This window comes from Ictidomys tridecemlineatus, chromosome 2 (genome assembly GCF_052094955.1).
Source record: "Ictidomys tridecemlineatus isolate mIctTri1 chromosome 2, mIctTri1.hap1, whole genome shotgun sequence".
Taxonomy (NCBI): Eukaryota; Metazoa; Chordata; class Mammalia; order Rodentia; family Sciuridae; genus Ictidomys; species Ictidomys tridecemlineatus.
In genome coordinates this window covers 80,227,785-80,255,663 of record NC_135478.1, presented here as the reverse complement: position 1 = coordinate 80,255,663, position 27,879 = coordinate 80,227,785, and the positions used below count along the sequence as shown (strand labels likewise).

At 39.1% G+C, this 27,879-nt stretch overlaps 1 protein-coding gene across 1 annotated transcript; it reads right to left on the bottom strand.

Annotated features, from left to right (window-relative positions):
• Positions 1 to 529: 529 nt before the first annotated feature.
• Positions 530 to 27,879, bottom strand: LOC144368270 (piwi-like protein 3). Its single transcript, XM_078027065.1, is given in 19 exon segments — positions 530 to 649; positions 810 to 957; positions 3,302 to 3,427; positions 4,068 to 4,218; positions 4,635 to 4,705; positions 6,543 to 6,646; positions 6,772 to 6,997; positions 13,004 to 13,172; positions 15,332 to 15,416; positions 15,418 to 15,459; positions 18,106 to 18,217; positions 20,362 to 20,547; positions 21,508 to 21,588; positions 22,458 to 22,588; positions 23,110 to 23,321; positions 23,875 to 24,022; positions 25,049 to 25,083; positions 25,466 to 25,574; positions 27,781 to 27,879. Coding segments are annotated over 19 exon segments (2,355 nt in total).

Sequence of the window (27,879 nt, the reverse complement as noted above, 5' to 3'; positions counted from 1 at the left end):
AATTTAAATCACCATGTTCTCTTTATTAAATCTGTTCAAAAATATAATCCATAGATGACTAATGCCCCCTTCTTTTCAATTATCAGCACACCACTTGGAATGCACAGTGTTTGGGCACATTTAATTACTTAAGCTTTGCAACATTTGAAAGGGGAATTGCAAGACAATCCTCTGTCAGTTCTTTGCAGGCTGGAGAGGCAGCCTTGGGTCAAGTCAGGGGTAGTATTTTAAGTAGAAAGCTCCACTGATTTGGACCCATCAATCTGTCAACATAAATTCAACTTCTTACTCAATTGCCTCCTGTGGCATTTGTGGTATAATAAGCAATCCCAAATACCAGAGTTAATATCTCTAAATTTCTTTCTGCTAGATATTGGTTTTGTTTTCTTCTTTGCCATATCTGATGCTGTTCAACATTCTCCCATGTGCAATAAAAAATGATTACAATTTAGCTACGAATCTATTTCAGATATCCAGCTTCAAAAGTTTTTTTTTAAAGTATGAATTGTGGTTTTCAATATCACATCTTCTACAGCTCAAAGGTAATAGAGTTAGCTAGTAAGCTACTTGGCTGATCGTGAAGACTCTGGCCCACAAGGTAAGCCAGTTTATGGGCATAGTGGCAAGGAGCAGGAACTTGGATGATGCCCTTTAGTAGAAAGAAAATTTTTTTTTACTTTACACTCAAATGGACATTTACTATCTCTAAGTTTACATTGTCATAGATATCAATTCAGAGGTTAAAAAGTTGCTCAGTTTTGAACAACACATTTTACAGATTTGAAGGGAAATCACAATAAAATACTCACTGACAAATTGTAGTACATGTGGCACAGTTTGTAAGTTAAACGCTGGACTGTATCCGGGTCCAAGCAGACGGTGTCATAGATAACATTATAATGAGTGGGAGTCACAGTACCAACTGTAGAAGACTGACTCACAATGAAAAAGTCATACCTGCAATTACAGAACACGGGGGTCTCCACTTATTTTAGAGAAGAATATAACCCTAGTATCAGATGAAAATATTTCATTTACTAATTTACAGAAATCTGTTCTATAGACAGTTTCCTTTCAATTTAGAAGCCTGTCTAACAATGATTTGATAAAGCAAATCCATAAAGGACCATTAAGTGCATGTAGATAATAACTTTCCTGAGATGGAGACTTGAAATGTAGGTACTGATGCCCAGGGAAAGAAACAGAATTGGCACATTGGGTGGCAATAGGTGCAGAATTTTAAAGATGAGACTTCTTGGGCCAGGGATACAGGCTTCTTAAGAATTGTTGGAAGGAAAAAAAAATAAAAGAGGTCAATATGAAAAAAAAAAAAGAATTGTTGGAAAACACTCATACTCTGTAAATGACACAACTGGCAAGGTTAATCTATTTCCATCTGTTGTAAATACTGAATTTTATTTTTATGTGTACAGTCCTATGTAATGCTTTATTATACTTTTGCCTTTTGAATTAGTTCTTTCCTGTATTAGACTATATTGATCAATGTTTCTGCCTTTCCTTAATGTAACTTCATTTCTTCCCTCTATTCATATGTTTTATTTCCCATTCAGATTTCATATAACACAATTATGGAAATGAAACATCTACATCTAAAGTTAACCAGAAGCTCTTGTTTTCCCCAGTAACTGAGAACCTTAAAATGTTTTAATTAAATATGATTATAGTTTTACAGATCTAATATTTAAAAAACACACACACAGACTTCCATAAGAATAGAACTCTACAATGTTTTAATATACCTAGCAGTTATTCATTACTTAGGAAGTCAAGGCTTTCAGTGAGAGCTGGGTAGATCTGCTCATGTGGACACCATATGTTTACCTAAGCATGTTTGTATTTTAGGTACGCTTGTTGATAGCTTAGAGGGCTATCAAATTCTAGTTTGATATTTTGGAGGCCGTTTGAAGATACAATATCACTGTATTGTTTGTATTACTGGTACTGAATAATTATTGTTTATAAATATAAATAATAGTATTCTGACCGCTTTTAAAATTTCTTATTCTTGCTATTCTTAAATTTCAACTAAATGGAGACTCATTTTTATTGTTTTTGCTCAGATTTTATTATTTTCAAACATGAAGATTCAGAATCTGTCTGTCTGTGCTTATTACTTCTACCCATGTTTTTCCTATAGAACCTTCTATTTGATACACAGCAAGTCTTATTTTGCCTCATCATTTCCTGAGCATTTCTTTCTTAGCTTCCATATTTTAAGGCTCACTACTGCATCATGGATACTTAATGTATTTTCTAATTAACCATTTCCTTTCCAGGTAAACTTCACTTTGATACTTCCTCCAATTTCTTTATTTTTGTAAAGCTTATCATTGTTAACTATCCAAGTCCAAATTGACCTTTTAATTCAACATTTCTTAGTTACTTTTCTTATGACTTTTATTCAATGACTTCATTCCATCTTCCCTTTTAAGCATACTTTACTATGGAATGATTGCAATCATTTCATTGTCTAAAAGTTTTGGATGTCTGATCCTGTTGTCATTTTGTCTGCTAATTCTAACTCATGGTGGGTTGCTTCCTTACATGAAAAAAATTCATAAGTGACTGCTCTGATTTATTGCAGATGTTCATGGATAATACAGCTGACAATATAAAAGGATAATAGAGCTGACAATATGAAACTAAACTATTTTGTGGCTTATCCAATATTACTTTATAATGTATTATTTGTCCATGTTCTTACAGGATAAGTGTCATAAGAGAAACTGTTTTTTTTATATTGCCCCCTTTAAAAGCATCAAGACATTTTTAAAAACTAAAAACCTCTTCAGGTTATTACTTAAATAGACATTCTCATGGGGCATATTTCATATTTGATTTGTGATGACTCCCAGCTGTCAAACACAATTTGCTATTCTTTAAAAAAATTTTTTTAGTTGTAGATGGACACAATACCTTTATTTAATTTATTCATTTTTATGTGCTGCTGAGGCTCAAACCCAGTGCCTCATGCATGCTAGGCAAGCGCTCTGCCACTAAGCCCCAGCCCATTTACGACTTTAAATGAAGGCATTCTAGGCCACAAAATTACTTTTATTTTGCCACAGAGAAAAAATACTTAAGAAACTTAACCATAAGACCAATCACAATTTCTAAATCCAAATGAAGAGTCCCTGGTCAAGTGTGAAAAAATATATAGATCAAATTAGTTGTCACGGATGAGAAAATGCTTCTAAGGTGAAGTAACTGGGATGAAGGGATTTTGCCAAGGTGAACTGAGAAAGTTATAGATGCAGATATAAAAGTAAAACTCTCTTACCATTGCTCCCTGGTTACCATCATGTCAACAACAGTTCCTGGAGCTGGATTTCCAAGTTTTCGATTGTGTTGAAGAAAAAACCTGGTGTTTATTCGTTTCTTCACCACAATGAAAGTTAACTTGATACTTGAAAAATTAGGATAAATTAGGATGTTTACTCAATCTCATCTCAGAAGCATTCAGGGTGCTAGAACCTCACACGCTTAGGACCTATTTAAAAGCCTGTGGACAGCAGCCCCCCTCCATACAGCCCAGTTTAAACACTTGGTTGCATGTACCCAAGTGGGGCAGTAGAACGAGGAGGAGTCTCTTTAGAGCCACCCACATCCTAGGTGAAGGGACCCTTCCTCTGAAGCTCAGAACCAGTCCTGCTGTCTCTGCTGGGCAGCAAGCCCCACAGTCAGAAGAGGCTGCGGACACAGCTAGGAGGGAGCCCCAGCACAGAGACTTAAAAACTCCAGGATCAAAGGAGTGACATCTGAGAGCCATGGACAAAGTGTTCATGGACATCTGTGAATCTATAAGGCAGACGAGCACTCCACGCAGTGCTCCATGAAGGGAAACAGGCTGCCACCACACTCTGCACCCCGACTCCGTGTGAACCACAAAGTCAAAGGGCTGGGGCTGTTAACTGCCCACCCAGCCACTGAAGCCCACTGTGTGAATCAAGCCCCTTTTTTTCTCTTCACATGTCACTTAGATTCTTTTTCCTTCCCGAGAACAGCTTTTTCTTACATTATCTGAACTGGACAATTTATGTACTCACCTATATGGGCACTCATTTTCTAAGTAGCCCACGAGCTCAGATATTTCATGGTCAAGCAAGGCCTGAAGCTGACCATCTCCCACTCCATCCCGATAGACCACAATAGATTCTGGTGCATGTGGTACATTTCTAAGCCAGGAATTCAAGGCACCTGAAAGGAACCCAGAAACATGTAAGCACACCTCAATTGGGACAAACTGGCCTCTGCTATTTTTGACAATGTCAGGGTTCACCTTTCAACACTGTAGCTTTCAGGACAGTTTCGCTCACAGACTCCAACTTCAGAATAGTCCAGGGGTTTCTTTCATTTATTTTAGTCCAGGGGTTCTACAACAATAGTACCATTGAAATTTGAGTGGTATGGGCGTGTGTGGTCATGTCATACACAATGGGGTGTTTTGCAGCATTTCTTGTCTCTACCTGCTGGACTACATGCCAGCACACCACCATCCCAGTGTGGCAACAAAAAAGTGTTTTTGGTCATGAATGAATGGTCTCTGGGGGCACTATCTCTACTTGTGAAGAACTACTGATGTAGAATGTTGGCACACCAACCCCAAGGCTGACGTTGCAAACAGTTCTTCAATCCATCCACAAGCTCCTCTCCTGGTGCCTGGAAGATACATTGAGAGTACCACCTGTTTTCAGAAAAAAAATGAGTTAACTGGAATCTTAATTTCATCATTTGGATTCTGAGTTAATCTATGACAAGAATATATACACGTGTATATATGCGCACACACACACACACCAGTAGCCAAAGGATCCAATTAAGGAACAATCCCTTCACATATCTACAATGATCCAGTATTAGTCTCTTTTGATATCTTAGGCATCTTATAAGGGTTTTTGAATACACACAAACAAGAACTGTTAAAATTATTATGAATTACTCATTTTGGGGCTGAGGTTGTGGCTCAGTTGTACAGCACTTGCCCAGCAATTGTGAGGCACTGGGCTTGATCCTCAGCACCACATAAAAATAAAGGTATTATGCCCATCTGCAACTGAAAAATTATTCTAAAAAATTACTCATGTTGTCCACATACATGACTACTCTAGTTTCACCTGCTGGGGAATGTGACCAAGTGAAAAATCTTCTCCTGGAGATTTCTGCTTTGGGGTCAATGTCTTAGGCAAAGGGCTCACCCATAATAATAATCTGAGGAAGCAATTTGATTTGCAAGACTGACAGCCAGTATGACAACTTCAACATGTCCAGTAAAATAAAAATGGCTGGGTACTGTGGTGTACACCTGTAATCCAAGTGGCTCAGGAGGCTGAGGTAGGAGGATCATGGGTATAAAGCCATCTTAGCAAAAGCGAGGTGCTAAGTAACTCAGCGAGACCCTGTCTCTAAATAAAATACAAAATAGGGCTGAGGATGTGACTCAGTGGCTGTGATCAACCTGTTACCACCCACCCACAAAAAAATTCATAAAATGTCTCAAGTTGCTCTCTTTAACATTTACTTCAGAATGAGCTCACCTGACCACCTGACATTATGTGCTCTACTTATTTGTCTGCCTCTTTATTAACCTCCATGAGTTACCATCAACATTTGGTTCTCTGTTTTCCCTGCTGTACTGCCAGTATTTAGATCTAGAAATTACTTCAGAATGTCCACTGAGTGACACTGTTTTCCCATTATTGCAACATTTTCTAATTCAAAGAAAAAGCAGTATAAAATGTTACTGTGTGGAAATAGAGAATCACTGGGGGAAATGATGTCATCTGTGGAAATGAGGGTGGATTTTCTCTAAAGAACACTCTGAAATAATCCTCTAGTGGGCCACAAACATCAATCATGGGGGCAGGGGTAATCTGAGGGCCACATATCATGTAATACACAAGGGCTACAAACTCATTTTAAGGTGTGGTGTGTATTCTACTCTAAGGATGGGGGGAAACATGGCTCCAGAAGAAAAGGGGAGTTGTGGAAATACAGATATACATCTCCTTTTGTGGTTATATTACATAGAAAGGCCTGAAGAAGCCAAGATTCTATACTTCCAGGCCTCTGGTTGGAAGATGGGGGCGGGGCATGTGGAAAGGAATGTGCACAACCTCTAAGAGGCTAGACTGGCCTGCAACTGACAGCCAGCAAAGCATCGAGACCCTCTGTGCTACCACCACTAGGAAATGGCTTCTGCCTCACCCACGAGAGCCTGAAGAGAAGAATGTGGCTCGGCTGAGATTTTAATTTCTATCTCACAATTTCAGAGTCTCACCCAAAGAACTAAATATAAGCAGGTATTGTCATCTGCTACTTTTTGCTCTGTTAGATGAAAACAAACAAAAAATCCCCCCACAAACTCAACCATTTATGCAGAATATTTTGGGAGCATAATTTTGCCAGAAAACTGGGACAGCTCATGGCTAAGAACTACTCGTCTGAACTCCCAATAAATATGAGTCAGGTCACCTCTTCGGTTGGGTGCACAGACAATCAAATGTCTACCAAAGCTTACTCACTTGGTTAATTCCTCATCGATGCTTGCCACAAATCCTGCAATTGACTTCCGACGACTTACAATATCGTGGAAACAATCAATACCGATGAACATTGTCTTTTTCAACTTTTTTTTAATAAAAAAATAAATTTAGAACAGAATGTAAACAGAACTTAATTGTTATATTGAAAAACAGACTCTTAAATTTCACTATTTACAAATAAAAGAGAAGGTAATGAAATCCTACATACTCCTGTCTCCACCTTCCAGAGGGCTCGTCCCATCTTGCAATTCATTTGCTGGGCAATCTTTATGGCCATGGTTTTTAATGTCCGGGCTTTAGTCAGGGTATGTGCCACCATACACTGGCTTGGAATTGGAGATTTAACACACAAGTATTTTTTTATTTCATCATACCTGTTTTTCCTATCATCAGGCAATATGCAAAGCACCTTAAAAGCAAGCAGACATGAAACTCTTTAAGACAGTAATGATAAGAGAAATGAAAGCCATTTCAAGGCAGAACACTGATAAACTAGAGTCTACTAAGTGACTAAGTCTAAGGAAGTAGAGAGTGTAGAATCACATCACAAGGAAAAGGCTGCAGAATTGTCAAACTGGGAAGTGTGCATCCAATGCTTAAGCTTGAAAAATCCTTTGTTCCATTGACTTGATTTCCAAGAATTTAGGGTAAAGTTAACAAGGATGGGTTGAAAGTGTCCACAGAAGGATACCAGGATCAGGAAAGTCACCATTTGCAGGATGATCTTTATAGATCGGGTACTTACTAGGTACTCTACTTGTCCCAGTTTATTTAAATCAACATCCTGTGCTTCCTGATATCATGGATTGAGAAAAACCCACTACCACATCTATGGTATTTTGCAAGAATGCATGACTGGAATCTAATTATGAGGAAATGAGCAAATCCAAATTGAGAGATATTAGACAAATGGATTAGTCAGTGGATTAGACAAACATTTTTCTGTCTTACAACTAAAATCCTAAAATGCAGGCATAAGATTTTGTGTATGTACTTATGCATGTTTCACAGGTGTACGTGGTATGTGTTCAACATGACTAATCATCAGGGAAATGCAGATCAAAGTCATATGAGGCATCACCTCACTCCATTGAGGATGACTGTGATCAAAGGTGTGGAGTAGGGCACCCTTGCACTCTGCCAGTGGGAATGTCAACTAGTACAGTCTATCATTGGAGACAGAAGGGAAGTTCCATGAAAACTAAAAGCAGAACTTCCTTTTGATCCAATGATCCCATGCTGGGTATATATGTAAAGGAAACAAGTTCATGAAAGAAGTATCTGTGCTCCTATGTCTACTCAGCCCTATTCACAATAGCCAAGATATGGAATCAACTAACATGTCCAAGAAATGAATGGTCAAAGAAAGTAGTATATATACACATAGTGAATGCTACTCACTATAAAGAGAGAAATCTAGTCATTTGTGATACCACAGATGAACCTGGAGGATAGTAAATGAAATAAGCCAGGTACAGAAACAAAAAGCATCATATAAACTTCACTTGTGTGTATAATCTAAAAATGTTGATCTCAGAAGTGGAAAGTAGGACAGTGTTTACCACAGGTGGGTTGGTTACCAAGAATGAGGAGCCTGTAAGGGTGTTGGTCAAATAACACATAATTATAGTTAGGTAGAAGGAATGAGTTCCAGAAATCTAGCAGGAAGCACGTTGACTATAGTTAATGGTGTATATAATATTCTTGAAAAAAATGTCACGAGAGTAGATATTAAGTGTTCTCACCATAGACACAACTATTAGGTAATGCATGTTAATTAGCTAGAATTAACCATTCCACAATGGAGACATACTTTAAAACATGTGGTATCCAATATATATATATTTATTGATTTACCTCTTTTTCTGAAGAGCTAAGACATTTCATTTGAAAATGGATATTGGCTCAGAAAAGGTGTTTGCCTCCCAAGATTCCCTATAGCAATTAAAAAAGTCTAGGCTTCATATAAAAGGAAGAAAAACATACTGGCCTCATGATTAAGAAAGCCTCCCTGGTGAAAGATCATCCTGAGGGAAGGAGGGGGATGCAAGATGAATTAAGGAAAAGAATTCAAGAAAGAAAGATGGGATATTACTGTAGTAACTCAGACACCAGGTAATGACAACTTGGTCTAAAACAATGGATGGAAGAATCATTGAACAAGAGGAAGGACTCAAGCTAGAAGAAATACTATACTAAACAAACATTTACTTAGATCATAACTGGAGATGAAAATCATGATGATTTTTATAACCCATTTACATTAAATTTATATGTTATATCACTTTATAAAATAATTCCAAATTCAAAAGCCTGAGAAGGGGCTAGGATTGTGGCTTAGCAGTAGAGCGCTTGCCTAGCACATGCAAGGCCCTGGGTTCGATCCTCAGCACCCCATAAAAATAAAATGAAGATATTGTGTCCAACTACAACTAAAAAATAAATATTTTAACAAAATAATTGAAAACTGGAAAAATGTAAATGTCCAAGTATAACGCTATTAAAAAAAAAGCCTGAAAACATTAGCAAAAGGAATAGCTAAGCCCTGATAGTGCACATTCAGCTACACTCTAGAGATACATTGGCATTTGTTGGTTAGTTTAGGGGAACATGGGCAGCCTTCTAAATTTTAAAGTACATGTAAATGCAGATTTAGAACTAAAGAATACACACCAACTAGACACTTACCATTTCTGGGCCATCTTTGATAAGCATCTTTAAAATGTCTATATAACTAGAGATAGTGTTACCAGGTACTTCTAGAAAATAAACATATCATCAATCCTCCAGTGGAAATGAATAGTGAAACACAACAAATATTTCATGCAATGAATATAAATAAGCCATGATAAAAATGTCAAGATTTCCATTTTAGTTGTTTTTCAAACTAATTTGTAGGTCTGGTTTCCTTTGTAATGAGCTGGGATGTCACCATTTGGTCATCAGAAGTAAAAAGCTAAATAGATTGAAAAAAATTCATTCTAGGATCCCTAAGAGAGGTGAGGACACAGGACAAATGGCTGCCCCCAAGGACAAAACACAGGTGATCCCAAGAGTCAGAGCTTGCCAGAGAGGCTCAGAGCAAACAGGCCCAAGGCAAAGCAGAGACCTAAATTGTCATGGACAATTTATTGAAATTGGTGGATGCTCAGTGTGGACACCTGGGGAAAATTAAAAAACTGCAGGTGTACTCAGGCCCAGGGAGGACCCCATAATTTGGAAACTCACTTCTAGGAGATCAACAGGTTCTCTAAAATATCAGAAAAATCCCCTGGTGATTCCAAAAGAGGAGGGGAAGAAGAATCCTTCTGAAATATTTTAGAAAACTCTTCTTCCCAGCAAGGCTGGCCTGCAGGGAAAACCAGTTACCAGAGCCTAATCTGCACGAGATAAGCGAAATAGCAACTCTAGCACACTCTGGCCATCTGGTCCTGCCTGACCAAGGAGAGAAGAACTTAAGCACCTGTGAAATTCACAATCCACAGGCTCAACCTCAGCACAGAATGACACCTCATTATAGGAGTCTAGTTTCCCTTTAACTTACTACCACATGACCATTTATAGCACACACTGACCCAAAGCATCATATCCAGCCATCAAGGAAAAATTAGGCACACCAAAATGCAAAAGCACAAGAGAGAGACAGCAAATATCAGACAAAACTCTCAGATCAGAAATTGAGCACAATTTTTCATAACTAAAAGGAGTGATTAAAAAAAACTTAAAAATCAGATGTGTCCCCACACATAAAACTCCTTTAACATTTTACTCAAAGTTTCTTACTAATGTGATTATAGAAGAAAGTCAAAGCAATAAACCTCTTTTTGTAGATGATATCTTTGAAGAAAATCTGAATCAACAAAATCCTGAAATGAATAAGAGGTTACAGTAAGGTTTCAGGATACAAGGCTTAATATATAAGAGCTAAATGCTTTTTTAAAAAAAAAAATACCAGCAACAAAAGTAGAATTTGAAATGAAAAAACAACAATATTCACACCTCAAAATGAAATACTTAGGTATAAATCTGAAATCAGAATCATAAAATATGCCTAAAACCTACGTAAGGGAAACTAAAATTCCAATAAATAAATAAACAAATAGAATGGAGCAGTATTCCATGTTTATAGATAGACAACTTAGAGTCAATGCAATGCTAATCAAAAATCAGTGAATAATTTTGTGAATATTGGCAAACTAATTTTTAAAACTTATGAGAAGCAAAATTTTTTTTTAAATTGGAGCATCACAGCTAACCAATACAATATTGAAAAAGAACAAAGGTGGAGGAATGACCTATCCAACATCAAGACTTAATAGTAACCTACAGTAATGAAGACAGTGTGTGGTTTTGGGGATGGCATAGACAAATAGGTCAATGGAAATTATATAGCCAGAAATAGACTTAGGTCAATAATCAGAGGAAAAAAACCAACACAATAAGGAATCTTTTCAACAGATGATCCTGGAACAAACAGACATCCATGTTCCAGAAAGAAAATCAGTCTAGACACAGACCTTACATCCTTCCCAAAACTAATGCAGAAATGTATCACAGACCTAAATGTACAACCTCAAAATTAAAAACTCCTAAAGTTTTATAGGAGAAAATTCCCATGACCTTGGTTATGACAACAAGTTGATACAACATCAAGGGCAAAATTCATGAAAAAAAGAAATAGATTAGTAAGACTTCATTAAAATTAAAAACTTGTGCCTTGTGAAGGAAATTGTCAAAGAGATGAGAAGACAAGCCACATATCAAAACAAAATATTTGCAAAAGACATCTAACAAAGAGCTGTTATCTCAAATATACCAAGCACTCTCAGAATTCACCAATAAGAAAACAAGCTGATTTTAAAATGAGCCAAACATATAAGACCTCACCAAGGAAGATAAATATGGAAAGATCTAACAAATAAGCATGTGAAAAGATGCTCCATATAATGCTATTGAGAAAATGCAAATATAAACAACTTAGAGTCAATGTCACCCTAGAATCACCTGATCCCAGAACACCTGTAACACCAAATGCTGGTGAGAAATTGGAGCAGTAGGAACTCTGATCATTGCCAAGGGGAATGCAAAAGTACAGACACTTTGGAAAACAGTTGGTAGTTTGTTAAAAACTAACACTTTTTCATGATATGATCCAGTAATTGTGTTTCCTGGTATCTATCCAAAGTTGTTAAACACTTGTGTCCACACAAAAACTGGCACATAAATATTTAGAGCATCTTTATGCATAATTGTCAAACCTTGGAAGAAAACCAGATGTCCTTCAGTAGGGGAATGAAAAAATACTGTGGTACATCTAGACAACATAATAACATTTAGCACTAAAAAGACATGAGCTATCAAGCCATAAAAAGAAGAACTTTATGTACATTATTACTAACTGAAAAAAGCTAATCTGAAAAATGTACATACTATATGCTTCAACTGTATGAAATTCTGGAAAAGTGAAAACTATGGACATAGTGAAAAAAAATTAGTTGAGACTACTCTGCTTGGTATTATAATGGTGGATATATGTCACATACATTTGTCGAAATCCATAGAATGAATTTCATTCTTGATTTGTACAATGTAAACTATAGATTAAGCAATTGTAATGGATTAATATAGGTTTATTAATATAGTTTCATCAATTATTTTTAATGCACTGCTTTAGTGGGAGATATTGATAATGGAGGAGGTAGGGAGTACATGGGAAGTCTCCATACATTCTTCATTTTTCTGTGAACCCAAAATTGCTACAAAAAGATTGAACCATTTAAAAATAAGTTCAATTTTTAGAAACATGATTGGGACCTTGGTTCTTTTAAAAAATTCTTTTTAAGTTGTAGATGATACAATATCTTTATTTCATCTATATATTTTTATGTGGTGCCGAGGATCAAACCCAGTGCCCCATACATGCAAGACAAGCACCAACAATGAGCCACAACCCCAGCCCCTTGTTGTTCTTTTTTTGTACTGGGGATTGAACCCAGGGGCACTAAACCCCTGAGCCACAGGCCCAGCCCTTTTTATATTTTATTTAGAGACAGGGTCTTGCTAAGTTACTCAGAGGCTCACTAAGTTTCTGAGGCTGACTTTGAACTTGTGAGTCTCCTGCCTCTGCTTCCTGACCACAAGGATGACATGCTGTGCCACTGCATCCAGTGGGACCTAGTTCTTAACAGTCCCCATCCAGAACTGGAGACTAGGTCCCACTGGATGCAGTGGCACAGCATTCCTCAACATGTATTCTAATAGCCACAAAGCATGTCACAAAAGTCTGTTCTAGTGTTTGTTGACTAAAAGAAATTAACATTTACTTATAGGGTTTCAGAGTTTTGATAAAGAAAATGATTCCTCCCAGTTGATATTTCAGAGATTCTACTTTCAGATTGTTAACAACCGATTTCTAAATTGGAAATTGCCACTCTACTTACATTTTTGCTTTTTCTAATGTAATGCCCATGGCAGGGGTGACCGAGCTTAGATTCTCCTCTAAGATCTTGGCCTCAGAAACACAGTTCTGAGTATGAAGTATTACCCAATGTTTTAGTGACACCGCTCTAAGTAAGGATGTACTTTGTGATCCTTTTAACCAGTCTGCTACTGGAATAGCCTCAAATTAGAAAAGAATGATAAGACATAAATTACTTTTTATCGACATCAACATTATCCAAGGACATTTCCATTGTATATCTGTGCAATTTCTATTGAAATCTCTCAATTCTTAGCTTAAATAATGTGTGGATTACATATTTAAGATATAGATTAGCAAAACTTGGATTCTATCTTGGGTGTTATGAAGTTTTAGTTGAGAGTTCATTAGACTAAGATGATTCCAGGATTTCAGTTTCCTCAGAGGTACGTGGAGACCTAATGTAAAAAGTAAAATAAAACTAGGAACTTTACCAACCAGAAACTGCCAACCAACATCTATGTAGGGTCTTTCTACTCTAGTCAAATATGTTTTCATTGTACTTCTACATCAGCCTGTGGCAGCTCACTTCCCACACTGCTGCCATGAAACTCTGAACCTCTTCTGGTTCTGAATGCTGCTGGATTCATTAATCCTTCTTTGCTCTAATACTGTTAAAACTTCAGTCTTTTCCTTTATTACAGGTTCCTCTGCATCATTTCGATTCTATGTATCTGGTCCTTAAAAATATACTTGGAAGATCAGTCTTCCAACTGCCAGGAGCAAATGTCCACAGATTTAGATAAAGAGATGAGAGAGGTCACTATAGCCAAGTGCTTTACACATATCCTTATGCAGTGTTTGCCTGTCATCTCACTGAAAGAATAGGTGTACTGAAAAGAGCAACAGGCATAGCTATAAACATGACTGAGTTGGTTCCTTTGTGTATTACTCTATTTGACTCCACCATGACATGCAAATCCTGACAATTCATCTTACCGAATCTTTATATTGGAAGATTCTTTCTTCTTTCAAAGTTCTTCCCGAGATAGACAAAAAGTCTGGGTCAAGCACAAACCTCCAGCGACTAAGTTCTCTTTGTGCATTCTGGTCTCTGAAAATATAAATATTCCCATTGTGATCAGATCAAGGAAAATAAGCAATGGCAATTAGATATATGCAAATCAGGACTATTTTCCTTGAATCCATTACTGCCTGTTCTCAGGGTTGAAATATTGAAATTCAGCAGTGGAGGTGTTTCTGTTCATGGTGGGAGTTCTTGAGATTTTAGAAACTGGAAAACATCATGATTTGGATATCCATTATCCAGCCTTCCTGCTGCAGGATGCCCAACTGTCTGGGAACACCCGTCAATCACTAACAGAAGCCCCCCCCCCCCATCAGCTTCCTAAGAGGAAGGGCTTTGGGCAGAGAATTCCCCCTTTCTTCTCATTGAGCCACTTCTTGAATAAAGTCATTTGCCTTGCCTCAACTCCTTAGGTGTCAACTTAATTGGTCAAGCAAGGGGCAAGCAGCTGGATCTTAACAATATTGCAGATGAAATCTGAAATCATCTTGCCCCTGGACTCACATGTCTATAGGCAATTTAGAGCCTCTTTCATTATTCCTGTATCTTGGTCCTCCAACATTGCCCAATCAGAAAAACTGGAATTGCTCCCCCTCTCCCCCAAAGAATAGCATTTTTTTCTGCAATAGTCATTTTTTAATAGAACAGTCTGAGATGTCAAGGGATATACACACAGAGCTCAAACTCAGTGCACACGACACTCAAGCACAAGCACAGTCAGAAAATTAGCACTTACACTTGTAGAGAGTTCCTGAACTCCTTCAATACTCTTGACCTGTTCATGGGAGCTGGTCTCGTTTTTGCAGACAACTGTCTCATTATTAAAGATCCTCTCTGTATGGTACCTGTTAGATCTTTTAAAAAAAGATTAAAATACAGCTACACAAGCAAAAATAAATTTATATTAGAGAAGACCTAGGTAGTGGAGGTAGTGGGAACCACAACTGACGAACTTAGGGATTGCAATTCTGGGTCATAGGCTTCTGAGAAAAGACTATTTCTACATCATTCAATCAGTGACTTTTTCTCTGGTATTAAAAATTCAGAGACTGAACTGGGCAAGTGCTCTGCCACTGAGCTACATCCCTACCCTTTTTATTTTTAGGGAGGGTTTCACTAAGTTGCTTCAACTAGCCTCAGATTTGTCATCCTCCTGCCTTGGCCTGTGCTGCTGGGATTATATGTGCACACCACGGCACCAGATAAATCTGACTTTTAAAGACTTGGGTTGTCTTTTACGGAGACTCCATCAGTCAGCATTACCTGTCAGGTAGCACAGCTGAGGGACCAGACGTATAGGAGAACGTGGCATGAACCTCCGGCCCTTTTTCCATCTTCCTTGGCTGACCCAAGAGTGGCTGTTTGAAGTCAGTGATATATTCATTGTATTTCTGCTCAAGAGAAGCAAGGAAGACAGGTGTGACTATCAGAAAAAAAAAAACACATAGAAAACCTGACAAAGAGATACAAAAGCACATGTTTTTGATCACATGGATGCCTGGAGGTGTGCTGGTAATTACTTTTCCGTTAGCTGTTAAGAATGCATGAAAAGGACTTTTTAAGTTTTCTTAATGTTGATGTGCCAGGGATCATGTAGATATGGTTCCTATAAGCAGACATGGCAGAGAGAGAGTCGGGCTCCCACAAAGCATTACATTGAGGTCACTGTTCTCTTCTCTACCCTTATACACAGTGATGGCTGAGAGACTTAGTCATCAAGATTGGGTGAAAAAATATTTGCTGAAATTTCAGGAAACTCGTAGTTTTTGGAAGCTTGGCAACCCCTTTCAATGAAAGTGTTTTTCACAAGTCTCTGCTTAGGGCTACTTAAAGGAGTATATAGTGATCACTAACCTTGCCTTGAAAACTCCTAACACACACCAAGAACTTTTAAGAAGACTCACACTAATGGGGAAGGGCAAATCCTGACCCCTTTTAAAAATTTCTACATCTAACATTTCTTCTCAGTCTTCTCCCCTAAGCTCATAGTTCCTGTTTCCAGGAGGAAAAGACATTTTAAAAACAAGATGTCACAACTTCTTACACTGATGCTGCAATTCCCGAAAAACAAACAAAAAAAAAAATTAGCAATCCTGCTAGAGCCTTCCACATCACTTATCAGCAAGGTCCTGGCAGATGACAATCTGTCACATGGATTCTGGCATCAGGTGTTTCTCAAGCACCTGGGAATTTCAAGAAAGTTCCCATACTCTGAAGAAGACAACCTCAAATTCAGCTTTTTGTGACTATTCTTAAGAATTGAAACTAGGAGGCTAGCTTAAGACATTGATACAGAAGATATAGATGTCTTTTCCTTAAAGAGGCCTGTAGTTATTTAAAACGCACCTGGGATTTACCTGTGTCCCTCTCCTAGAACTTTCTCATGGTATGCAGTTCACTGATTTTGCAGTTTGCCACTCCATCAGAGCCTCTCATACCTCCAGCCCACCCAAGCCAGCTTCTTCCAGGCTCCCCCATCCCAGAGGATGATGCCATCATCCACCCATTTTTGTCTCCTTTTTCTGGCACCCATAAGATCCACACCATCAACAAGTCCTGCCTATTCCTATTCACCTCTCCAAGCCAGGACACCATCATTTACGTGAGTCCCTTTAATAAACTCCTCACTGGATTCCTTGCCTCCATTTTTACCTAGACGCTGCCTGTGCTCTCTCTGTATATATAGATGAAATAGTATTTAAAAACAGATCACTTGAGCTGGGGATGGGGCTCAGTGGTAGAGTGCTTGCTTAGCATGCTCAAGACCCAGGTTCAATCCCAGGGCCACAAACAAAATACCAACCCCCCCCAAACAAACAAACAAACAAACAAACCAAAAACCAAACAAACCAACCAACCCCAGATCACTTGATCCATCTACATATTACCATTTGATCACAGTAATCTTCAAGTTTTCCCAGGGCTCAAAATTCTATACAAGGCGTCCCCTACCTCACCCTCCAATAAGGGTGCAGCCCCAGCCCTGTTCACACAGTTCCCTTTGTGAATCATCTTAATTCTCCAGAGAACATACCAGTGCTGAGATAGGGAAACACCGTGAAAAGGGGGCTTTCACTGTCCCCTTCCTTTTCTTCTCCCTGATCTGCACACAGCTCACTCCCTTATGACATGCACATTTCAGCTTCTCAGGAGCTTCCATGACCACTCAATCTACGTAGCCATGAGAGAGGCCCCATATATGTAAGAGGATCAGAATAGTTTTTTCTTGTCTGCCTGCTGTGAGAACCCAAGTTCCTCAAGATCAGGAGGCTCCACTGTCCTAGCATGCGCAGCCAAGAGGCAATTGAGGCACTAACTGCTTTCTGGATGGAAGACACAAGGCTGAGGGTGGCATACACTCCAGGGTACTATCGTTCCCTTGGACACCCACCAGAGTGCAGTCATTATCAATGGCTCCACGTGACTACATTTTGGGTTCTTATATACAAATATAAGCTTTTCTTTATCATCCATCTGCAACTTGTTTCTAGTTGCTACAAGTATCTGGCATTCTTTAAATGATCATTCTTCATCTGCCAAAACTAGAAAGTCGATTGTATCAACTGGTGCTCCCTGGTTTACTAAGTTTACTTATTTCTTTGTGAACACTCACATTTGAGATTGTGGAACCCATGATGTGCCTTAGCACATCACTGAGACATCACATCAAGTGTAATTGATCATTTTTATTCTTTTTGCACCAAGTACTACAGAGTTGAGACTTCTAGACAAGTACATTTTTCTATCTGAAGACTGACCATATTTTATTTTTATCCAATAGTCCATCTACATGTTGAAAACTACTCTAGCCACTTCTAAGGCTGACAGAGTGGCCCTTCTAGAGCTGTCTAATGATGTCACTTTGCCCCCTACACAGGCACTTGAACACATGGATAATAGATAAGGCAGCCCTAGTCCCCAAAGGGGACTATGTTAATACTGTATATCTAAGGTTCCTAAGTAAGACTTCTGAGAAGTTGATTCTACTAAGTTTGAAAAATTTTAAGATTCAAAATTTTTAAAATAAGATTTCCTACCTGTTTGTAGTATTGCACATAGGTGATTTGGCCACCATCTGATTTTGGAAATGTATCTCTGGGAGTCTGATACCAATCGATAGCATCCACCCTATAGGTTCTGTTGTTGTATCTGTGGTGGAACCACAAAGTAAGAGTGTATTCCTGATAGTCATTGCACACGAAAGTATTTTTAATCCTCCAAGTAATTGTAGGGTATATCAATACTAACAAGATTTGATTCACATACTGTACAACTCACCCATTTAAGTGAATGAGCCAATGGTTTTCATTGTATCTGCAGAGTCGTACAATCAACAATCTTAGTATATTTCTACCTCCCCAGAAAGAGCATCATAACCATAAGCAACCATTCATTTCCACCCTAGTCTCCCAGCCCTAAGGCAGCCAAAAATCAACTTCCTGCCTCTGTACAGCATGTAGTCTTTCCTGGCTTTCACTTAGCTTAATGTTTTCAAGGTTCATTTAGGCTGTAGAAAGTGTTGGTAATTGATTTTTTAAAAAATTTCCAAATAATATTCTATTGGAATCAGAAGCAGTGGCCTGTGCCTATAATCCCAGTTACTAGAAAGGCTGAGTCAGCAGGATGGCAGGTTCCAGGCCAGCCTGGGAAACTTAGCAAGATCCTGTCACAAAAGAAAACAAAGGGCTGGGACTGTAGCTCGGTGCTAGAGCACTTCCCTAGCATGGGTGAGGCCCTGGGTTCCAAAATCTTTATAACACACACACACACACACACACACACTCACACACACTCACTCACACAATACATATGTATATGCACAAATACACACATTTTCAGTTGGATGGATAAACATTGTTTATTCATACACCAGTTGAGGGACCTTAGGGTTGTTTGTTTATAGTTGGGTTATTATGAATTATGTTATGAACATGTAAGTATGAATTTTGGCAGATAAAAGTTTTCAGTTCCCTTAGGTTTATAACTAGGAGTGGGGTTTCTGGGTCATGTGGTATGCCATCTTTAGTCTGACATTTCCTCAAATGACATTTTAGAAAGAAATTATATTATTTTACATTTCTACCTCAATGTAGACAGTGGGTTCTACATTTCCCAGATCCTTACCAAGTTGTTGATATCCACTTTCATATTAGCCACCAACATGGAAGTGAAGTAGTACCTTATTTTGAGTCTCAATGGCTGATGATGTTGAGCATTTTCTCATGTGCTCCCTGGCCAGAATATCTGCTTTGGAGAAAGGTCTCCGTAGAAAGATCTACTCTGATGATGTGTCCATTTTTTAAAAAAATTGGTGGGCTTCCTTGTTGGGTTGTGTCCTTTATATATTCTAGATACTACTACTTCTAATACATGTGACTTGCATGTATTTTCTCCTTGTCTGTCAGTTGTCCTTTCACTTTTTTGACAATGTACTTAGAATAAAATTTGTTAACTTGAAGTCCCATCTACCTATAATGTTCTTTATCTCTGTGCTCTTGATGTCCTGTCCAAGAAGAGTTTGCCTAATCCAAACTCAAATTTTACTCCTACTAGCTTAGCTCTTACATACATGTACACATGGTCTATTTTGAGTTAGTTCTTGAATTAAATTTGGGTGAACTTTGTGCATTGTGTGAGGGGTCAGGTGGATATCCAGTCACCCCAGCATATAACTGAAAAGGCTTTTCCCTCTTGTTGAATTAACTTGACATCCCTGTAAAAATAAGAAACTGCAAGGGTGAGGGCCGGCTTCTGGAGTCAGCTCTGAAACAGTGGTCTGCGGGTCTATATTTGTGCCAGTATCACCCTGTCTCAATTGTTGTCACTTTTTAATAAGGCTGCAGTTGGGAAATTCGAGTTCTCTAGCTTTCTTTTTAAGATTGCTTTCCACCGTCTTATCAAGTTAATACTTCTGTGTAGAAGGAAAATTAAGATAAAAACTTCCTTCCAATAAAATGTAGCCAATGGATTATATGTAAGAGCTAATTTTTAAAATAGCTTATCATTCACCCAAAAAAATAAAAGGGAAGAAATGCAGAAAAAAACATGCTGCTCTGGGCAAGCAGACCCATTGAATGGGCGTCAGGGACTGAGGGACAACAAGAGCCTAGAGACTCTCTCCCAGGCTGTAACCAGATGGGAAGAGCAGCAGATGGTTCTTATGATTTTCATGCTATTTCTAGTCCTAAATGTCCACCTTCAGTGATTCAAGAAGTACAGGAACATCTTGTGTGTGGGGTGAAGGGAGTAATCAAATTGATGATTATATAAATTTGTTTAAAAAATAGACTTACCTTGTAAAAACAATTGACCCAACTAATTCTTCTTTGATTTTGGCAAATTCATTTTTCTCCTTTAGTCTCATTATGAAATCATAAGCAGTTTCCAATCGGAGTAGTTTATGGCTCAGGTCGGCACACAGAGTAAGGCTGTTTTCATATGGAAAAATGGAAGTAATATAACCAGGCAAGACTTCCAACCTGCAGGCACAAGAAACCGCATGAGAGTATGATGGTCAGCCTCTGCACAGGAAGCAAAGTGTTCAATGCCTGAGCTCTGGGTCTAAAATAGGTACAAGTCAACTGGTTTTGATCCCTTAATTTTAGCAATAATTGATCTTTCCAAGGACCTTCAAATAAAGATGGCTTATAAGTAGCACATCTCTTTGTTAATTGTTATTGCTACATACAGGCTTAATGCATCATCTCTAACTTTTAAAATAAATTTATAGACACACATATCCCAACAATAGAGATGCATATAATATATAACTGCTACTAAATTTCAGACATTTATCACTCAATTTTTAATTGATTTAGGCTTCCTGTATTGTTTATACAATAACTGAATACTTTTAGGTTTATGTTTTTCATACTAGGTCCCCCCCCCCCTTTTCTAATAAAACCAAAAGTTTAATTGCTTTGCTAGCAAAGGAGAAACACAGGGGGCTCCTGTCCCAGAGACCAATTCTGCCCATCATAGGAAACAGAGGGTTTTGACAGAGGCAATTCCAGGTGTTCCTGGTCCTACTTCACTTGTTATTTTGGGAGATAATCATTTCTTAGCTCTTCCGATGCCATCCCCAAGTCTGAATTTCTTCACTCCTGTGGTGGGTATACACTGAAGGACAGATAACTGGATGGGGACCAAGAGTAAACCTGTCCCCCCGACCCCAGGTTAAGGAGATAGAGAGGGAGAAGAGAAAAAAAAAGGTTCATTTTAAAATAAGCCTCAGTGGCAGAGCATCATGCTGGTTTTTTTAAGGTTAATTTAATCTTTCTTTTTAATTTATACTAAATTGAACTTTAATTGATCATGGTGGGTGGGTGGTACAATTTAAAGGGTATATCACTTTAAAATCATACCAGTTCAAATAGAGCAACTTTCTAAAAACAATATATTAAGTCTATAGAACATTGTATTTTCTACTTTATACAAACCCATGGTCCAACATAACACATTTCTTCCTGTAGTCATAATAGTGGTGGCCGATTTGTTTAAAATTTATCTGCCTCAGAGTTCTAGAAATTGAAATAGAATTTATTGAAAAGAGTGAATGTTACTAAGCCTTTGGTCACATGTAAGATACATTAGGAAAACAGTCTGCCAATGGTTTTGGTTCTATTTTCAATTAAGACAAAGCACCCGATAATAAATTACATGAAGATTATATATTCATATTCTCACACATGCATATATATCTCAAAAATGTGTATATAAATACAAAAAATATATATTGGTTTTATACACACACACAAATTATATATTATACATTTTTGATAGCAGGGATTGAACCCAGGGGTGCTTAGCCACCGAACCACATCCCCAGCCCTTTTTAATATTTTATTTAGGGACAGGGCCTCTCTAAAGTGCTGAGGCTGGCTTTGAACTCACAGTCCTCCTGCCTCAGCCTCCAGAGCTACATGTACCAATGCTCCCAGGGAAGATATAAAGGCTCATGTAACCTCAATTTTTCTGGCTCTTTTTAAAAGATAAATTATATGAATCTCAGCAGAATGTCCTTCATTCCCAGAACTGAACTTAAATATCTTAAAACTTGGGACACCTAGTTTGTAACTCTGAACATCTGGTCAACATAGTGACTCCAGAAGAAGGGGCAAGCAGGTGCTCCAGAGAAAAACACCCATTATGCATCTGATACTCTGGCAGGTACCAAACACCGGAAATGGGTGTGGGCAGGGAGAATGAGTGTTGGAGATGAGCCACAGAGCTTGCCCCAGTGTCACTTCTTCCCCCAGACTTCTCACCGTTTCAATATATGGAGGCTGTCAATTCACAAAGTGTGAGAAGCACACAGCTCTGTTCACCAGCACTGATGCCTAAGTGAACCATGAGTGTATCTCATGGAGACTCAATCTTGCCAACACACCTTCTTAAAAGAACGTTGTAATAGCGCACACAGCGCACATAGTCAAGGTGGTTGGGCGGCAGTTCCTTGGAAAGCTGGAGTGTGATCTTCACAGTGCTACGGATTGGGGTATAGCTGACAAATTCCATCTCCTAAGGAGTAGGAAACAAAAAAGTTCCAGACGTTCTTTCAAGAAAGAAAAGTTTCATTGAATAACAAGCCAACATGACCCTTAGATATCCAACACTCCACTATGATGCCTGTGTGTAGAAAACACGGTTCACAAAAGCCAAGCTTTAGAATTTTTAACTTAAGCTCCTATAAATAATTTAATTTATTAATGATGAAGTTCAAAGAAGATAATGAAAATGCATGAAAGGAAAATGTCCTTATCCAAACATTTTTTTTGCTAAAGTTTGAGAGTAAATGAAAAAAAAATTTTAATCAGCATTTTCCAGCCACATTGTGCTTCAATTTCATTTAAATTCCCCTTAAGCACTAACATCAGAAGCATTATTGATCATTCATATTGATCAAATGTGACACGCAGGTTAGTTACAAGTCCTGTGGGCAAGAGATCCTCAGAACTTCTCTTACACGCTCTTGTACAGAAACAGTTTTGTGATAGCAAAGTGTAAATGCAAGAGAAAGAAAAGGTCAGATATTACTTAACCTGATTTGTTAGCCTTTGAGTTAACAATAAAGAGTTTCCATCAAATATATGGCTTATTCCCAAAACCCTTTCATGTTGAAAAAGTAACTGTGAACGCAGATTTGTATCGTCTACATCTGGTTTGAAGTCAACGTTGTACTTATATGCAATCCACTGGGGACATGTCAATCGGAAATGGTTTGTTATGAGTCTTACCACTTTACCTTCTGAACCTGAAAAAAATAATGCACATGACAAAAATGGGACAAACTGACTGATTTGACCCCAAATAGTCTGGACCCTATGATATTTGGAAACAAACTTAGGTAAACCACAGGAATAAGAGTAAACAAACATTTGTACACACCTGATCTCCAGAGTGCCTGTCAATTTGGTGAGAACTGATGTAAATATAAATTTAGAGAGTTTTAACTTTAAGATTAAAATATTATATAAATCAAACCCCAAACTAAATCTCTAGAGCTACCAAAAGGAAAAATAAGCCACTATGGATAACAGTTGTAATTTTTTAAAGCTCAGGACAGCCAAAGAACTGAGTCATTCTATTTTATGGGCTTTTAAGGAAAGATAAGTAGTCTACCCAAACTCTACAATGAATTGTCATTTCTGCAAAATTGAATGAAAGGCGAGTGGCAGCCCGAGTGAAATATGTCTATGTAGAGTGATGGGGTGAAGCTGTGTAGAATCTCTTAAACACACACTATTGGTAATCAAGAGCTTAAAATGAACAGCTCCATAAAATGTAATGGTTATGGGCCAACACACCTGTTTTTGAGTGTCTAACATACTCCATGTTCTGCCTGGTATTCACCACAAGATCTTGAAAAACTCCAGCACGCCTCATAGCCTCACCGATAATGCCTGCAGTCCAGCTTCCAGTTGAGGTTCTCCTACATATGAATACATGCAAAGGCTGCAAATTTATACAGCAAAAAGGGAAAAGAACAATGTAACCCCAACTATCAAGCTAAACAATCAAGGTTTAAAATGATGCCACTGAAGATCCAAATGTCATTTCATGGACAGGTTGCAAGAAGTTTACTAAGAAAGTTTCCCAATAATCTCTTTTATTGGTACTTGATTTATTCCTGTTACACGATTTGTTCACCCTCACAAGATTTGGAAAATACTCCGATTTCTGGTGGCAGAGCTTCATAGCTCAGCTCCTGGCACTATGTGCTGCCCTCTAGTGGGCAGCAGAAAGTGCCAAATGAATGAATGAATGAGGTAAAAAAAAAAATAGATATCTATCTATCCAGGCAATTCCCTTTTAGTATGGAGGAACTGACCTTTCTATGTAGAAAAACTGGAAAGGACCTCAGCCTATTTCATTACCTTCTATGATTTATTTAAATATTCCACATAGGCAAGATTTGAATGAAAGTGAGAATAGTGCATTGTGAAAGATATCTGTAAATCCTGTTTCCTTGAATGGCCAAGAGTCCATAGTTTGGATGACCAAAGTGTTTTACTGCTGAAATGTTACTTCTGAAAACTATTATTCTTAGTTTATGGTCCTCTTACACAGTATTAAGAGTCTGTATTTCTACGGGAGAATGACTATTCACTATATTTTATGTATAGAATTTAGAACTAGCTCCTGACACATCCAGCAATCAAATTCATTTTCAGTGGAAGAAAGCAGCAGTTATCAATTATTGGCATTTGCTACACACCACGTACTTTATACATGATATTTAGTCACAACTGCAGAACTGTGATGGGGGATACAAGTGTGTTTTAATGTGATTGTATTCAAACTTCACTGTCTTGGTTCTGATTTTGTATTGATATATTAAACATTTTTCTGTTTCTTATTTAATGTTCATAGGTTTAGCCTATCACAAGTTATTTGGCTATAAGAAGTGAGGCAGAGAATGGGGTAGATCCCATTAGCCACACCCTTGGCAAATGACAACAGCTGAGCCTGAGGGCTCACCCGTACAATGACAAAACCTGTCACCTGCAAGGATGCTGGAAGGCAGGAAAACACCCAGTGGTTAAAGAGCTGCTCAACCTTCTCAACACAGCAATTTAAACAGACAAAAGAATCATGTTCCCAGAACTCCTGGCTAACTTAGGGTTTATCTGTACAAATATATTATCTAACCTTGAAAACAATATTGAATTGCTCATGAATAATGTTCTCTGCTTCTTTTTCATTAGCTTTTCAAATGTGAGGCAAATAAAACACCAACAGTCAAATAATTCACTGCAGGAAGGGAGATCGTTATAAGCTGCCCATGCTCCCCATCCTGCCAAGCATCATGGGAATATTGGAGCTTTCTGTTGGTGTGTGCACCTTCCCCCGACAATCCTCCCCTGCCCCTCACACACTCTCCTTCCCTCATCTCACCTGGAGCCTGGACCCCTCCTTCTGTACCTCTTGGCTGCCCAGGTGCAGCTGCTTGGACCTCCTCTCGTGGTGGGTAGGGGCCACGCTGCCACGCAGCAGCCTGAGGGGCCTGCAGAATTTCAGGAGATAGAAATAAAAAGTAGTGTTGCCCTGTGTGTTCAATCATCATCCAGATGATATTTGCTCGGGACCCAAAGAAAGCCTCTCCCTTGGAAAAGCTTACATTCCAGTAAAAAGTAAATTTTGAAAAAATAACTTCTGTTGCACCTTGCAGTTATTATGAAAATGAAAAAAATGCAGAGCAAAACAGAATTGGGGGGGGGTTTCTGGGAAGCTGGGTGGGAGGGGAAAGTCTGTTCCAACTCATGGGGAGCAATGAGGAACCTCAGGGGACACTGACATGGGATCAGACTTGAAGGTGAGTGAATAAGCCATAGAGGCGGGAGGGCAAAATTTCTGGGGTGCACAGGTAGAAATGTTCAAGAAGAACGAGGATCCAGTGTGGCTGGAAAGGTGAGACACAAGATGAGAAGACAGTGGGATTAAAAAAAAAAAAAAAGGGAGGCCATTTGAAGGAACTTGCCTTTCACCTTGAAAATGGGAGCCTTTCCAGGGTGTTGGGCACAAGAGCTACAGGACCTGGTTTGCCTGGTTCCTTGTTAGGAATAGATCAAGTGGGAGACAAGGGCAGAGGCAGGAAGACCAGTCAGGCCACTGCAGTGTTCAGGGAGGGTTGCGGATAACTGGGACCAGAGGGAGGGATCCAAGTGCTGAGAAGTTGGTGGATACCAGATAGGCTTCTATTCCTGGCTTTGGGTGGGAGTGAGACACAGTATTCCCTGGTGGTCTATGGGACAGGTTTGCCATAGAGTCTAGGATGAACCCAAAGATGTTGGCCTGCACAAATGGATGAACGGAACACCTTTGAATGGTGGGAATGACATGTTTGGTAGGGGAAATTGGGAGGGTGGAGTGTCCATGAACATCTGTGAGGATTGTGGGGCAGTGCAGGAGAGGTTCTGGCTGGAGATCTAGATATGAGGACTGTCCACATACCAGACATTTCAAGCCATGACACTGGCTAATATCGCAAGGGAGTGAGTCTAAATGGGAGAGAGAAGAGGACCCAGGGCATGTCTTGGGAGCAAGGAGGAGAAGCCGGCCAAGAACAGTTTAGCAGGGGTGGCAGGGTTGGAGGAGGAAAACAATGATGTGTATGGTGGCTAGAGGGAGTTCATCAAGGAGGGCACGTTCAGGCAGGACAGAAACAATCTGCGGATTCGGGGAGGCAGAGGGCACCATAGAGCCTAAGAGCAGTCTCAGTAGAGCCCTGAGGAGAGCCCAGCAGGAGGAGAGAGAGAAAAGAGAAGAACTGGGGGTCAGAATGGAGACAGTTCTGCAGCAGGAAGTGGGTGGTGAAGGTGGGACTGTTGGGGAGATTACCTGCTGAACAGGAGGAATCTCATTTGTATGCAAATGCTTTAGATGAGCAATACCCAGCTGCCTTGAGTAGCTGACAGGGGAGTTGCTGGAGGGATTCCTGGGATCAAGGACTGCTGAAGGATCCCCAATGAAAGCAGAGCTAGTGCCTAGGGCCTCAGAGAAGGGGCTGAGACCAGGGGTTTTGATGCTCCTGGTTGAGGAGACAAAGTTAGGAGGTCATTGACATTGAGGTCAATGCTCTGTCTCAATGACCTGGGAGTCAATGTCAAAGACTTGAAATTAGGACTAGAGAGGAGATGGTGAGGCTTGAGGGCAGCAGAAGAGGAGAGGAATAATACAGAATGGGCAGGTTCAGATGTGTCCTGCCAATGCCAAGCAGTACCCAGTCCCACTAGAGGTCACCATCAATAGGGGTAGGGTTCTCCTTTACCAGCGCAAAGTTGATATGCACTAAAAGAACACAGAACATATCCACATAGCAGGGATATCAAGTGTTAAACAAGACTGCAAATTCTATCTGGTTCAGGTGGTTGAGGACTTTAATGAAGATGCTCGTTTCCAACTCATTTCCAAAGAGGTATCCTGGGCTCAAGTCAAGAACTTTAGAAACCTTTGTGATCCCTCTGGGTTGAAAGGAAAAATCCATTTGCATGTGGTAAAAACCAGGCAGGGAAACAGCAGAGAGGAAGTAGGTGAGAGCTCTGCATCCCCTCAGCCAAGAAATCTGACTTTCCTTAGAAATCTATCAGTTCTCACTTAACAGGAAAGAACTCTATACTGGACTAGAGTGGTAGAACCTAGGCTTTTAAATTCTTTTCACCCCCAGCAGGGATCTCTTGCATATAAGAAACAATTAACTTTACAGCACTCACTGCAGCAGCTCCAGGTGCCTCAGGTTGGGGGATAGGCTGATCGGCCCTCCTCCTGGCTCTGCCAGGCATTGTGCCCCTGCCCCTGCCCCTGCCAGGCAT